The sequence below is a fragment of the Hyaena hyaena genome, unplaced genomic scaffold, assembly GCF_003009895.1.
Source record: "Hyaena hyaena isolate Hyena2069 unplaced genomic scaffold, ASM300989v1 scaffold_580, whole genome shotgun sequence".
Classification (NCBI taxonomy): domain Eukaryota; kingdom Metazoa; phylum Chordata; class Mammalia; order Carnivora; family Hyaenidae; genus Hyaena; species Hyaena hyaena.
In genome coordinates, this window is record NW_024081213.1 from 221,841 (window position 1) to 235,950 (window position 14,110).

General features: G+C 40.8%; 1 protein-coding gene across 2 annotated transcripts in view; it reads right to left on the bottom strand.

Annotated features, from left to right (window-relative positions):
- Window positions 1-1,907: 1,907 nt before the first annotated feature.
- The window catches only part of SWT1 (SWT1 RNA endoribonuclease homolog), a 96,446-nt gene continuing 84,243 nt past the window's right edge, over window positions 1,908-14,110 (bottom strand). For both annotated transcript variants that reach the window (XM_039256609.1, XM_039256610.1), the window contains exons 19-20: window positions 4,602-5,659; window positions 1,908-2,006 (exon numbers count right to left, since the gene is read on the bottom strand). In XM_039256609.1, coding sequence (XP_039112540.1) covers window positions 5,530-5,659 — 130 coding nt within the window. In that variant the 3' untranslated portion in view covers window positions 1,908-2,006; window positions 4,602-5,529. The remainder of the gene's footprint in view (window positions 2,007-4,601; window positions 5,660-14,110) is intronic.

Sequence of the window (14,110 nt, forward strand, 5' to 3'; positions counted from 1 at the left end):
GAGGAAATCAATCTGGGAATGGGATACATTTCTAGAATCCTTGCCTAGCATTCTAGGTGTGCACCCTGTTGATTTCTCCAGATCTTAGAAGTCATAAACTTGAAAAGTAGGTAATAGAGTCCCTGGAGGATATTTCTGCAACTCCAGAGTTGCCTTTGGAAGAGTAGGAGATGACAGAAGATTTTGTCTCTATACTAGTAGTCATTTATTTGTATCCTACTTGGGTCCAAAAAAGGATTTGAAAAGTCTGAGTGAGGCATAAGAAACACAGTAAATGAACTGGGTGAAAATTTTAAAAAAGGAGATGCCAGTGTATGAATCTTTATATTTAATAAGGCCACACCACAAATTTGGCCCTGCAAACAGGAGACTAACGTGTTAAATAAGTTAAACTGTCCATGAGAAAGGAAGATGGCAACAACATGGATGGATCTTGAGCCCATTATGCTGAGTAACATGAGTCAAAGACAAGTACTGTATGAATACCACTTATATGTGGGAATCTATAAAAGTTAAAGATGTAAAATGGTGATTACCAGGGTAAGGGAGGTAGAAGAGTGGTGATATTTAAGGGTACAAATTTTGTGTGCCTGGGTGGCTCAGTCAGTTAAGCGTCTGACTTAGGCTCAGGTCATGATCTTGCAGTTCGTGGGTTAGAGCCCCGCGTCGGGCTCTGCTGACAGCTAGCTCAGAGCCTGTTTCGGATTCTGTGTCTCCCTCTTTCTGGCCCTTCCCTGCTCACATACTCTCTCAGAAATAAAAACATTAAATAAATAAGGGTACAAATTTGTAAGGAGTACTAAACCTGAGACCTAATGCATGGTATAAAGAATATTATAGATGTTATGCTATAATTATGTGATAAATATTAGTCCATCGCAGTCATGTTGCAGTATATAAAGGTATCAAAGCAAGCTGTACACCTTAAACTTACACAATGTGACATGTCAAATTTATTCATTTTTTAAAAATCAAGGGAAAATAGTTGAATTCTCTGTAGGTTAAAAAAATTACTATGAAGAACTAGTTTCTTTCATAATAAAACCAGAAGGTTCTCAGTTGTAAAATGATGCTGAGCAACAAGTACCAGCAGTAATAGCCACAAAATATTTAAACTTCACTATTAACAGCTCCATGCCTCACTGGGGGGTTGGATAGGAGAGGGAAGTAAAAGCTTAGTGTGTACAGGGTTGATATGTGGAAATCTAAGAAGGCCCTATGTCTGGATACATGGCTATACATTTGCTCACAGTGAGCAAAGGGAGTAATTTTAGCCCGGAGAAAAGGCACACAGTACCAAACTAGGATGAATGAAAAATGAGGGAATGACCCAGAGATGAACTGACAGAGCAAGTTCACAGTGAGTGATGGTATTAAAAAGTTCACATTAAAAAGTTGAAAGGCCATCTACCACATGTAACCCTTCCAATATAATTTGGGCCAACTATGCATTAAGGTTACTCCCAAATCAATATCCACCTCCTGCACTGAGCAAGTGTTTTATCTCGATTTTAAGTAAAATTGGTACTAAGTCTTTAAAGGTACAGGCTTGAAAGAATATGCCTGGTAAGTGACTGGTACCCAGAACTCCAAAACTTAAAAAAGAAAAAATTTTTGCAAAAGATTTGAAGACACTTTTCCAAAGAAAAGTGGATTCCAAAAAATATGAAAAGATGCTATCATAAATCATTAGGAAAATGTGAAATGCAAAATGACACACCTGGTAAAAAAATGGCAAGTTCTAGTTAGGATGCAGAGCAACTGAGAAACTGCTGGAGGAATTAACAAAATGGTAAGGTCACTTTGGAAAAGTTTGACAGTTTCTGACAAAAATATCCTGCGACACAGTAATCAATCACTTTTCCTAGGAATTGATCCAAGTGAAATGAAAACATTCACAAACTGTATGTGAATACAGGCGCTTTATTCAGTCACCAAAAATAAGTCAACATGGCCTTCCAACTGGTGAATGGGTAAATTGGTGCATCCGTACAATGGAATACTACCTAGGAATAAAACACATGAAGTGCTGATTAAAGACAACATGGATGGATCTCTGAAGCATTATGCTAAGTGAAAAGCCAGCCTCAAGGCTTCATTTAAATAACATTCTGGAAAAGAAACCTGGGATAGCAGACACATGAATGGCTTCCTGGGGTGCAGATGGGAGTTGACTACAAAAGGGCGTGAGAGCTGTTGATTATGTGATTGTTTTGGAAAAAAAAACTGTACACTTTAAAAAAGTTTGGTTTTCCCAGCTTAACCAAAAGGGTGCCACATCTTTTAAAAGAAAAGGCTTTCAAAAGGAGACTAAGAAAGATACTTGAATGTTACCTCCGTAGAAATCCCAGCAGGGAACCATTGATTCCTACTGGTCAGGCAAGGATTATATAGGGACCTAAGGTAGTTTAGCCCATGACCGTCAGTCTACAGTTGAGTTGCAAAAACTAAGGAAAGACAGAACTCCTAAAGAAATAGGGTGTTAACATCAGTTTGTACTTGGGACATTGAGCCAGACGACTAGCTGGGGTCTGGGGGTCTACCGCCTCACTGTCCAGTTTCATAGCTGGTAACGGGTTACTTTCACTGGAGTGGAAAAAGTATGCTTGAAAAGGGCTCCAGGTGCGCCTGGGTGCCTTAGTTAAGCATCCAACTCTTGGTTTAGGCTCAGGTCATGATCTCATGGTTCATGAGGTTGAACCCTGTGTCAGGCTCTGGGCTGACTGCTCAGAGCCTGCCTGGGATTCTCTCTCTGCCCCTCCTAGACTCACATGCTGGTGTGGGTGCTCTCAGGTTAAATAGTGAAGGGGGGGGAGGGCTGTCAAAAGGAGTATGAACAGTGTGACCTAGGCTCTGACCAAAACCCCATCTAAATAAACCTGGACCAACCCTGAAAAGGTGGGTAAGACTTCTCCCTTAAGGTGATGGCCAAGAGAAAGGAAATGAGCTTCAGGTTTATGTCCCCTGTCTTTCAGATGACAAAGTCCACAACAGGGAAGTGAAATTCATCTGTTAAATTCTAGTCTGTGCAGTTCTAATTGCCCATTACAGGTCTAAACATTCCCAATGAGGCACAACCGATGAAAAAAAATTTAATGTTTATTTTTGAAAGACAGTGGGTGGGGGAGGGGTAGAGTGGGAGACACAGAATTTGAAGCAGGCTCCAAGCTCTGAGCTGTCAGCACAGAGCCCCATGGGGGTCTCGAACCCATGCACCGCAAGATGACCTGAGTCGAAGCTGGATGCTGAACTGAGCCACCCAGGAGCCCTCAGACCCTAATTAATTCTTAAAGCCAGCATGCCTTTGGCCTAGAATGCTGGAATTGCTGGGGTGGCTACACCCAAAGGATCCTCCCTAGTCCTCTCAGGAGGGAGGCGGATTCTGTTTCGTAAAAGTAAGTTGGGAAAGTCTACTAATGTAAGATGGTGCCAGTAATTTTGCTGCAGAAATACCGTGGATGGCCCTCATGAAGTTATCACCAACTCCTCACTAAGGCCAAGGGCATTCTGTAGAGAGCCCTTCCCCTGGTGTCACTTTGCTCATTTATAATTCCTACTGATGTTCTTATGATGGGTTCTGCCCCAAATATGATAGCCATACATAGTGAAGAATGGAGAGTTTAGAGCTGTAAGTTCCTCTCATAAGGATCTAATAATTCTTCCATCAAAACAAATGTGTGTTCTGCAAGGTGGAGCTTAATGATCCATATGTCGCGTTATTTCAATCCAGAGTGAGGGATCCAGAAAAAAGAGTTGGGGGGGGGGGGAACGAAAGAATCCCTCAACTCCTGCATTACACTATTAGAAAGTATAAAATTAAGATTAGAGGAGAAAGCAACAAAAAAAACCCCTAACATTTTAAAGAAACAGGTTAAACATGTTTAAAGTTTCTAAATTAAAACAAGATTAGAAAGAAGAAAACACATCTCAATAAAATAAAGGTAACTGACTAATATACAAAGTAGAAGATGCATAGACTACGATGAAGTCTACATGCATAAGAGTAAAATGTGTAAGGGCAGCTGGGTAGCTCAGTCACGTACACCTCTTGGTTTCAGGTCAGGTCATGATCTCACTGTTCATGAATTCAAGCCCTGCGTTGGGCTCTGTGCTGGCAGCACAGAGTCTACTTGGATTCTTTCTCTCTCCCTTCTCTCTGCCCCTCCCTTGCTCATGCTCTCTCTCACACCAAAAAAAAAATTTTTTTAATAAAAAGAGGGAAGAGGAGAGGGAGTTTATAAAGCAGAACCAAATACTCTGGTTTCTCTTCAGATCGTATAAATCTTTTGCCTTTTAAAAGCAGAACCAAAACCCAATAACAAACCAGAAGAAGTTGAAGGATAAAAATCTGAAAAAAATTTGGAGGCTTGGGGAGGGCGATGCTTTTCTGGTTCCTCCAGTAAGAAAAGGAAAGAGGGAGAGAGCAGAGATCCTCTGGAAGCTTCTCCTTCCATGGGGCTCGTATCCCTGATGGCATGTGAGCCCTAGGTAGAGGTGTGGCTTCCCATGCAAACGTAAGTCAGTGGGGCTCTGCATAGATTGACACTGAGAATCTGGAGTAGATTCTCTTACATTGGAGAGGTTCACTTTTATCATCATACCTTGTACATGGTTCAGAAACAATCTGAAAGTAAAATGAAAATCAAAACCTTAGTAAAAATAAAATTTATTGCTTTTTCTGTAAAAAATAAATTAACATTTATCATAGAATACCAAATTAGATTTAATCTAATGTATTAACAAATCATAATATGCTCTACTAAACAAGGATTTCCAATGTATTGTATAACTAAATAAATCAAACACTTGGTTTAGCTAGGGGCAAACATTAGTCACTGCCACCTAATCCCACAAATCCGTGCCTCTTCACATTTAAGGGTAAACTCTGTTATAGGGGTCTCCCCTGCTTTTTCCATTAGAAATGCACTGAAAAGTGACAAGCCCAGGGAAGAAGAAAAGAAACTATATAGTAAGTAAGGAGCTGAAGTCAAAATTCTACTTTCATTACCCTGGGGGGAGTGGAAGGGATGTGTGTTATGCTCACCAGGTCTACAAAGACGACAGTGTGATCATAAAACAGCCCAGGGTAAGATCTCATTTGTGGGGCATGGTGAGCGTGGCCACGTCCTAATGCTTTCTTGGGGTTTGGAAGTGTTTCTGGTCATGTACTCATGTTTAGGGTTGAGAGAGATGCTAATGTTGTGGCCCCAGGCCTTCCACAGATGCCAAAGTGGCTTCCTGCCCTAAGAGATTAAAAAGATAGCCCTCCCTTCTTTAGACAGATAGGCTCAGCGTCAGGAGTAGAGAGGTAGGGGGGTATTGTCAACTGCACTGAGTTGAGTACATAGTTTATCCCACAATGGATGATTAGGCTTTTTAGAACCTCAATGAGATTATCAACAATAAGCAATCACCTTCTTGCACCTAAGAGACATTTTTTAAAGACTCTTGGGTTTGACTCAAAACGTTGAAAGCCACTCTACTGCTCCTGAGGACAAGTGCAATTCCTTTTAAGTTATAAATCAGGACTTAGGTCCTATAGTTGAGCATGTCCTCACACCATCCCCTGTTTTTGGCCTCCATATAGACGGATGCATTGCACTGCTGCATGGAATTTTCCATCTCGACCAGTTGGCGGCATCCAATGGTTAACTTTTCCCTAGAGGATAAAGAAATGTTAAATCACTGGAAGACAGCTAGTCAGATAAATGAAAAAATCTTGACGCAACAGGATAACTTGGATTTGAAATACATTCTCTGACAGCTGAGTGATAAAATACCAAGAGAGTTATAGTTTCTTAGCACAGATCAAACAACGTGAGAAGATAAGCACGTAGTAGCACAGATTCTCAGACAGCCAACATGGGGAACTTGCTGCAATTCCTAGAATTCAGGAATACGGGTTCCTCTGGCTGACCTGCTGCCAGCAAGCACAGTTGGATGCTTACTCCCAGCAGGAGGTGGACTGAAGTTACAGTGCTCTAATCCAAAGGGTAAGCAGTGCTAAAGCCTAGATCACATCTTTGTCTTCCGTGGTTTGAGTACTAAAGAACAGGTAGTAGCCTGGAGGGAGGATTCTAGGTGGATGCATCTCCTGACAGAAGCAGCTAATGGAGAGGAAATGGGAAATTGACAGAGCTTCAACTCTTTATTTTATTTATGTACTTTTTCAGAGCTTCAACTCTTAAAAAGAACTGCTAAATTAACAAATGAATCTTAATTACTCTAAAGCAGGGGTGGGGACGCTGGGAGTAATGACTCAAAATTTTACTTTTACTTGAGACTAAGCCTAGCCTGTCTCTCACTAGCTGACTACAAATCAGAGCACCAATCCATTATGTCTGGTGTCTAGAGTCCAAATCTCATGGAAAACTATTTACCTCTACGGGGAGATGGTCTCTAGAAGCGCACGAAGAATACCCAGCGTCTAGTAAAGCATCTGGCACAATTAGGTGTTTGAGAAATGACCGGTTTTTAAGTGGAAACTACACTGTTTTTACTCCCTTGGCTTCCAAGATCATCTCTGGGTCATCTCCGTGGTGCTGGGGAGGACCACTAGCCACCTCTCTGCAATCCTCCCCACCCCCCACGCATCCCTTGATGGAAGATACAAAGGAAAAAGGTGTCAATCGGAACTCAGGGATTGGGGTGAGAGGTAGTGACAGCACAAGTAAACAACCGGATTCTGAGCAGCCTCACTTCCTCAAGATGTGCGGTTTGACACCGACTGAAACCTGACTTTTGGTTTTGTGTTACTCTAGGCCTGCTTCCTAGATTTACAGTGCTCAAAATTAGTGTTACGTTGTTGCTGTCAATTCTTCACAACCACTCAGAAGAAGATGATTTCTGGAAGAGCCTAAGAGACCCCAAAATAGGAGAGATGTAAATGTTTTCTCATAAACTTAAAAATGAAACAAAAAGGGCAGGCCCCATTCCTGTTCTCGGTGATTTATTCCACACGTGGGTGGTGGGGGGGGGAGCGGTGAACCAAAACATGACTTTGAATCTCTTTCTGTGTTTTGTCTTCTTTCTTCTTTCCCCTCCTCTCACAGTTAAGAGGTGAGCTCTGTCTTCTCTTGACCCTAGCGGCATCTGGTTTCTTCATCTTTGTGGGTCAGCATTCTCACTGTGGTTCATCATCTACAGATTCTCTTCGCGGCGGCGAGCTGTTATTGCTGACTGAGGAAAGTACCACGTGTTTTTCCTGTGTTGACAGGAATTCTTAAGTTCCTTTCCCCAGGGCTTATATGGAGAAGGGCAGAATACTAGATGTGGGGTATTGACCATCTTACCACCTTTGTGTGCCATCCTGCAGGATTTCTGTGAGTCCTATCATGTTGACTTTCACCAAGTTTTGAGAACACTCACAATCGCGAGATGTAGCCCCTTTCATATTTGCTCTTAATTTCTAGAAAGTTCTTCCTTTTTTTAAACAATTTTTTTTAACATTTATTTTTGAGAGAGAGAGAGAGAGAGCGAGCTGAAGAGGAGCATAGAGTGAGGGAGACATAGAATCCAAAGCAGACTCCAGGCTCTGAGCTATCAACACAGAGCCTGACATGGGGGGTCAAACTCATGAACCACAAGATCATGACCTGAGTTGAGCTGAAGTTGGCCACTTGACCGACCGAGCCACCCAGGCGCCCCTAGAAAGTTCTTCCTTGACACTAGGCCTAAAGAATCCTCCATTTTCTGACCTGAGTAGCCTAAGGAAAAAAAGTCATCATCTAATAGTAGAAATATTTTATGTCTCTTATAGTGATCCTATTTCTCTCTTGCAAACTAAACAATCCAACTCCTAATTGGTTCTGACCAATTAGAGATCAAGACAGGAGGATGCTTCTAGTTTCTATATTGCTCATGAGATTTCTGCAAAATTGCCATTTCTCTAAACTGTCCTATGATGGGTATCAAATTTGCTTTGACCAAATCTCAGGTCAAAATAAACTGGAAATTTGGTCAAATCAACTTAAAAATAATTTCAGTGGTTATCTGATTCATTTCCATGGTTAATTTTGTCAAAACAGCATGGCACTAGCGAACTTCAGTGATCTAATTACAATATTAGATGCAGTTTTACCAAAATTCTTTCTAGGTACAAGAAGAAAGTCTATAATGGATATATTTTACAGGTCTATGAACTCTTCTATTTATTTGTTGTATGTATCTCAAATGAAAGAAAAATGGAATATAATGTAATGCTAATATAAAAACAGTACAGGGACCCCTGAGAGGCTCAGTCAGTTGAGCATCCAAGTCTTGAATTTGGCTCCTGTGATGATCCCAGAATGGTGGGATCGAGCCCCGCATCAGGCTCTGTGTTAAGCATGGAGCCTGCTTAAGATTCTTTCTTGCTCGCTCTCTCTCTACCTTTGGCCCTTTATCCTGCTCTTGAGCATGCTCTAAAAAATAATAATATAAATAAAAATAAATATAAACAGTATTAATAGCTAACCTCATAGTCAACGGTGAAATAGTAAAAGCTTTCCCCTAAAATCAGGATCAAGACAAGGATGCCCACGTTCACCGCTTCTATTCAACACTGTACTGGAAATTCTAGCAACACAATTAGGCACAAAAAACAAGTGACAGGCATACAAATTGTAAACACGGAAGTGAAATTATCTCTACAAATCATAAAGAATCCACAAAGTAACTGTTAGAACTAATAAATTCAGTAAAGCTGCAAAATAAAAGATCAACACACAAAAAAATCAGTCGCATTTCTAAACACAAGAAATGAAAAATTAGAAGAGGAAATGGGGGCATCTGAGTGGCTCAGTCAGTTAAGTGTCAAACTCTTGATTTTGGGTCAGGTCATGATCTCAGAGTCGTGACATCGAGCCCCATGTCTGGGCTCTGTGCTGACACTGCAGAACCTGCTTGGGATTCTCTCTGTCCCACTCTCCACCTCCCTCCCCTGCTTGCCTGCACTCTCTCAAAATAAAATAAATAAAATTTAAAAAGGAAATTAAGAAAACAATTCCATTTACAATAGCATGAAAAAGATTAAAATACTCAGAAATAAGTTTGACTGAAGAGGCACAAACTTGTACATTTTAAAAAACACAATACACTGCCAAAAGAAATTAAAGACCTAAATTAGTGCCATCCCATGTTTATGGATTGGAGGACAATGATAATAACTCCCCAAAGCAATCTACATAGCCACTGTGATCCCTATCAAAGTCCCAATAATCTTTTTTTTTTTGCAATATTCTAACATTGCAATACTAATATTCACATAGAATTGCAAGGGACCCCGCAAAGTCAAATCCTCAAAAAGAAAACGTTTAGAGGACTCACACTTCCCAATTTTGAAAACTCAATACACAGCAGCTTTAATCAAAACAGTGATACTGGCATAAGGACAGACATACAGACCAATGAAACAGAACTTAAAGTCCAGAAATAAATCTCACCTACATGGTCGACTGATTTTCAACCAGGGTGCCAAGACCATTCAATGGGAAAAATAGTCTCTTAAACATTTGGTGCTAGCACAACTTGGTACCCAGATGCAAATGAAGTCAGGCCCCTCCTTACATCATACACAAAAATTAACTCAAAAATGCATCAATGGCCTAATTGTAAGAGCTAAAACTATAAAATTCTAAGAAAACAACACTGGGGTAAATCCTCATGACCTTAACTTTGGCAATGGATTCTTAGGTATGATGCCAAAAGCCTAAGCAACACAAGAAAAAAACACATAAACTAGACTTCATCAAATTAAAAACGTGTGTGTCAAAGGACACTACCAAATAAGTGAAAAGATAGTGCACAGAATGAGAGAAAATATTTGCAAATTATACATCTGGAAGGGTCTAATACCCAGAACATGTAACACATCTAGCTGCCAGGTGCCAAGATGGCTAAGGAGAAGCCAAACCTGAAAGTAAAATCAATGTTACTCATTTACTGCAACACTGCAAATAAGACACAAAATTAAAGGTGCCAGTGCTCTAGTGCCCTATTTTTCCTTATAAAATGGCACGGGGTGAGGGCCAGCTGATATGCAGGGTGGACAGGGGACATCATTTCACCACTAAGGATCCCTAAACTAAGGCTCTTGCCTGTTCATGGACCCAGGGGGCTAAGGGGCAGGGGTGGGTGGAGGCGGTGGTGGAGGTCTTAGTTCATTCAGGCTGCTGTAACAAAACACCACAGATGGGTGGCTTATAGACAATAGAAATTTATTTCTCATAGCTCTAGAGGCTGGAAGTCCAAGATCAGGGCACAGGCATGGTCACATTCCGGTGAGAGCCCTCTTTTATGAAAGCATTAATCCCATTCATGAGGGCTCTAACCTCATGACCTAATCACCTCCCACAGGCCCCACCTTCTAAGAAAATTACAGTGGGCAATAGGATTTCAACATATGAATTTTAGGGAGCAGGGGACACAAACATTGAGAACATAGCGAAGGAAAAGAGCGAGGAGTAGGGAGGCATCGAATCCGAGTGGGGAAAATAGTTCAGCCAAGGCTTCCAAAAGTCGCAGCAGAAGTGCCTGAGAGGTGCCTCAGCCAACGGTCCCCAGTAAGGAGGCCTCCAGATAGAAACTGCCTGGGCTAGGGATGCAGACATGTGTGCAAGCCCAGGGGCAGGTGGCCTGAGCATTGCCTGCAGCTGCTTCTAGAAGAGTGTGATGCGCGGGCTGTGTACCAAGTCTGGCGTGGGAAGGCAGCTACCCACAACGGAGCCCCCCAAAGTCTTAGAACTGCCTCTGGGCAGGCCCGAAAGGTCACATAGAGGATTCTGGCCTGGACCCAGATCCCCTATAAAGACTTCTTACAACTCAACAACAGAAAGAAACCAGCCCAGTGAAAAATGGGCACAGGACCATTTCTCTAAAAAAGACAAACAGCCAATAAGCACATGGAAAGATGCTCAACATCATTAGTAATTCAGGAAATACAAATAAAAACCACAATGAGATCACACTCACACTCATTAGGACAGCTTTCATTAAAAAAAAAAAAGGAAAATAAATTATGTCAAAATTTGGAAAAACTGGAACCTTCATCTATTGCTGGTGGGAAGGTAAAAACAGTGCTGCTGCTGTGGGGGGGAAAAAAAAAGTAGTTCCTCAAAAAGTTAAACACAGCATTCCACTCTTAGGTACATACCCCCCCCCCCCAAAATCTGAAAGAACTGGAAGAATTCAAATGACTACTTGTACACAAACAGCAACACTATTCACCATGGCCAGAAAGTGAAAACAACGCAAATGTCCGTAAACAGACAGGTGGACGAACAAAATACGGTCTATATAATCACGTGGCCATTTAAAAGGGAGGGAAGTACTGATACATGCTACATGCAGATGGACCTCAAAAATATGACGCCAAGTAAAAGAAACCAGATACAAAAGATCGTATGTTGTAGGATTCTATTTATAAGAAACATTCAGAATAGAGAAATCCATAGAGACAGAAAGCAGATTAGAGGTTGCCAGGGTCTGGGGGAGGGGAGCACACACTGACTGCCTCACGCTTACTGAATTTCCCTCTAGGGTGATGGGAAGGTCTTGGAACCAGAGTCATAATTGCACAACACAGTGAGTGCACTAAATGCCCCTGAAGTGTACACTTTAAAATGGCTGTTGGGGCACCTGGGTGTCCCAGTTGGTTAAGTGTCTGACTTTGGCTCAGGTCATGATCTCATGGTTTGTGAGTTTGAGCCCCTCGTCAGGTTCTGTGCTGACAGCTAGCTAGAAATAAATAAAACATTTAAAAAAATTAAAAAATAAAATTAAATAAAATGGCTGCTGTTATGTGGATTTTATCTCAATTAGAAAAAAAGTGTATACGTTTATTTTTATAGCATCTCCTATCACAAATAATGAGTCAAATTTACTACAAGTATTAATCAACAGACACAAAAAATAGGGTCCTTTTCTACTTAGAGAGGAAGCATCAAAGGTCTAAATATGGTTTTGAGATTATTTTTCTCTAAGCCTTTTTTCTGTCTAAGGCTTTTTGGACAGACCAGGTCATTAATTTAATGCAGGGATTCTCAATCTTTAATGTTTCCTGGAGGGATGGGTAACAGATTGCTGGGCTGAAGATTCAGAAACTTCAGCGCAGAGCCTTACAGTCTGCATTTCCCGCACGTTCCCAGGCCAGGCCGATCCCCACATCCAGGAACCCTGCTTACGTGAACCACAACTCTAATGTGATCTGGAAGATACTACCATGGAGTTGATTCCTGGCGTCAGAAAACAGTAGTTCTCAAAAGCACTCGCCACAAGTTAAAAATAGCTTCAGACCCAGATGCTGAGTTAGGCGGCATATTGTTCAGATATGCCAGTTACTTTATGAGGCTGATGTCGCAAACTAATTTGCATTTCATATAGAAAAATGACCGTAGAGGCCTGCCTTGCAAACGTGCTGGAACACACTGTCCGAGAGCTTTCAAGGTAAAGTGAACCACATGCTGTTCCTAACTTATTTCTCATACATATCAAAGATATGGCCCAGGATATCTGTTTGGTCATCTACTTGATAACCTCACTAATTTACCATCCTGGATTTTCTGAGTAAGCTCCTCATGTGCTCAGGGTAAGCAGTGCTCAGACCTCACTGGCAAGCCCTAAAGCTCCGCTGAAGGCTCTACAAAGTATAGAAGATAAAACACAAACTTATTTATAGATATAAACACCAAACACCAAGGTTCTGTCTGCTGTGTCATGGAACTCAACTTGTGATCAAAGCTACTTTCAATCTGAAACCTTAACTCCTAGGAAATAGTTTTCTGTTTTTGAAAAGAAATTTAATTACTTCCCTATTGCAATAAATGTGGTAAGGGGCACATCAGCAGCCCCCTCCTTCGCAACTAATACTTTAGAAGTCTGCTTCCTTTCATCTGGTGCATTTGGCAGAACCTAGTAGGAACCACGGAAACCAAAAGAACCTCTCTCTTTTGGCAGCTTATTTGAAAACTGTGAGCTGCGGAGCACATGTGAGGCTAGTCTGAGAGATACTATTCACTGTAGACGTAGCAAATAATTTCAAAACAAACCACAGAGTAACAAATCTAAAAGCTACTAACCAAAAGACTTCTAAGCAACAACTACCAGTTTTCAATGCATTCAAAATATTGGATATATTCCATTTCTCTTCAAAATCATCCTTTTGGGTGATTAATTAATTAATTTGGGTGTATTAATTAATACAGTTCAAGTCCCTGGCTTAGTAAGTGGCAAGAAGACTTAGAAGAAAAAACCAGGTACAACTACTTTAACTGCACATTCAACTTTGACCCCAGTATCAACCGCATAAAAAAGAACTCCCAACTATTCCAATGGTAACGTGAAGTCAAAACAATTTTAGACACCTGACTGGAACTATCCTGCAAGGGCCTCTGCCTTGCAAATTATCCACAGTGAGCTTTTCTATACCTTCAAAACTATGGCCAAGGTTGACAGATATTATATTTAAGTTTTTATTTCAATTCTAGTTAACACAGTGTTATATTAGTTTCAGGTGTGCAATACAGTAAGTCTAAACTTCCATTCATCATCTAGGGCTCATCATGACAACTGTACTCCTTAATCTCCATCATCTATTTCACTCATTCCCCCACCCCTCCCTTCAGGTCACCATCAGTTTGTTCTCTATAGTTAACTCTGTTTCTGGCTTTGTCTCTCATTTTTTTTTTCCCTTTGCTCATTTGTTTCTTAAATTCCACATAGGAGTGAAATCATATTGTATCTGTCTTTCTCTGACTTATTTTGCTCAGCATTATACTCTCTAGCTGCATCCATGTCATTGCAAATGGCAAGACTTTTTTATGGCTGAATAATATTCCATTGTACATATATATATATATATATATATATATATATATATATATCTTCTTTATCCATTCATCAATCAGTGGACATTTAGGCCGTTTCCATCTTTTGGCTATTGTAAATAATGCTGCCATAAACATAGGGGTAGTGCATGTATCCCTCTGAATTAGTGTTCTTATATTCTTTGGGTAAATACCCAATTGTGCAATTACTGGCTTGTATGGCAGTTCTATTCATAACTTTTTCAGGAACTTCCATATGGTGTTCCAGAGTGGCTGCACCAGTTTGGATTCCCACCAAAGGTGTACGA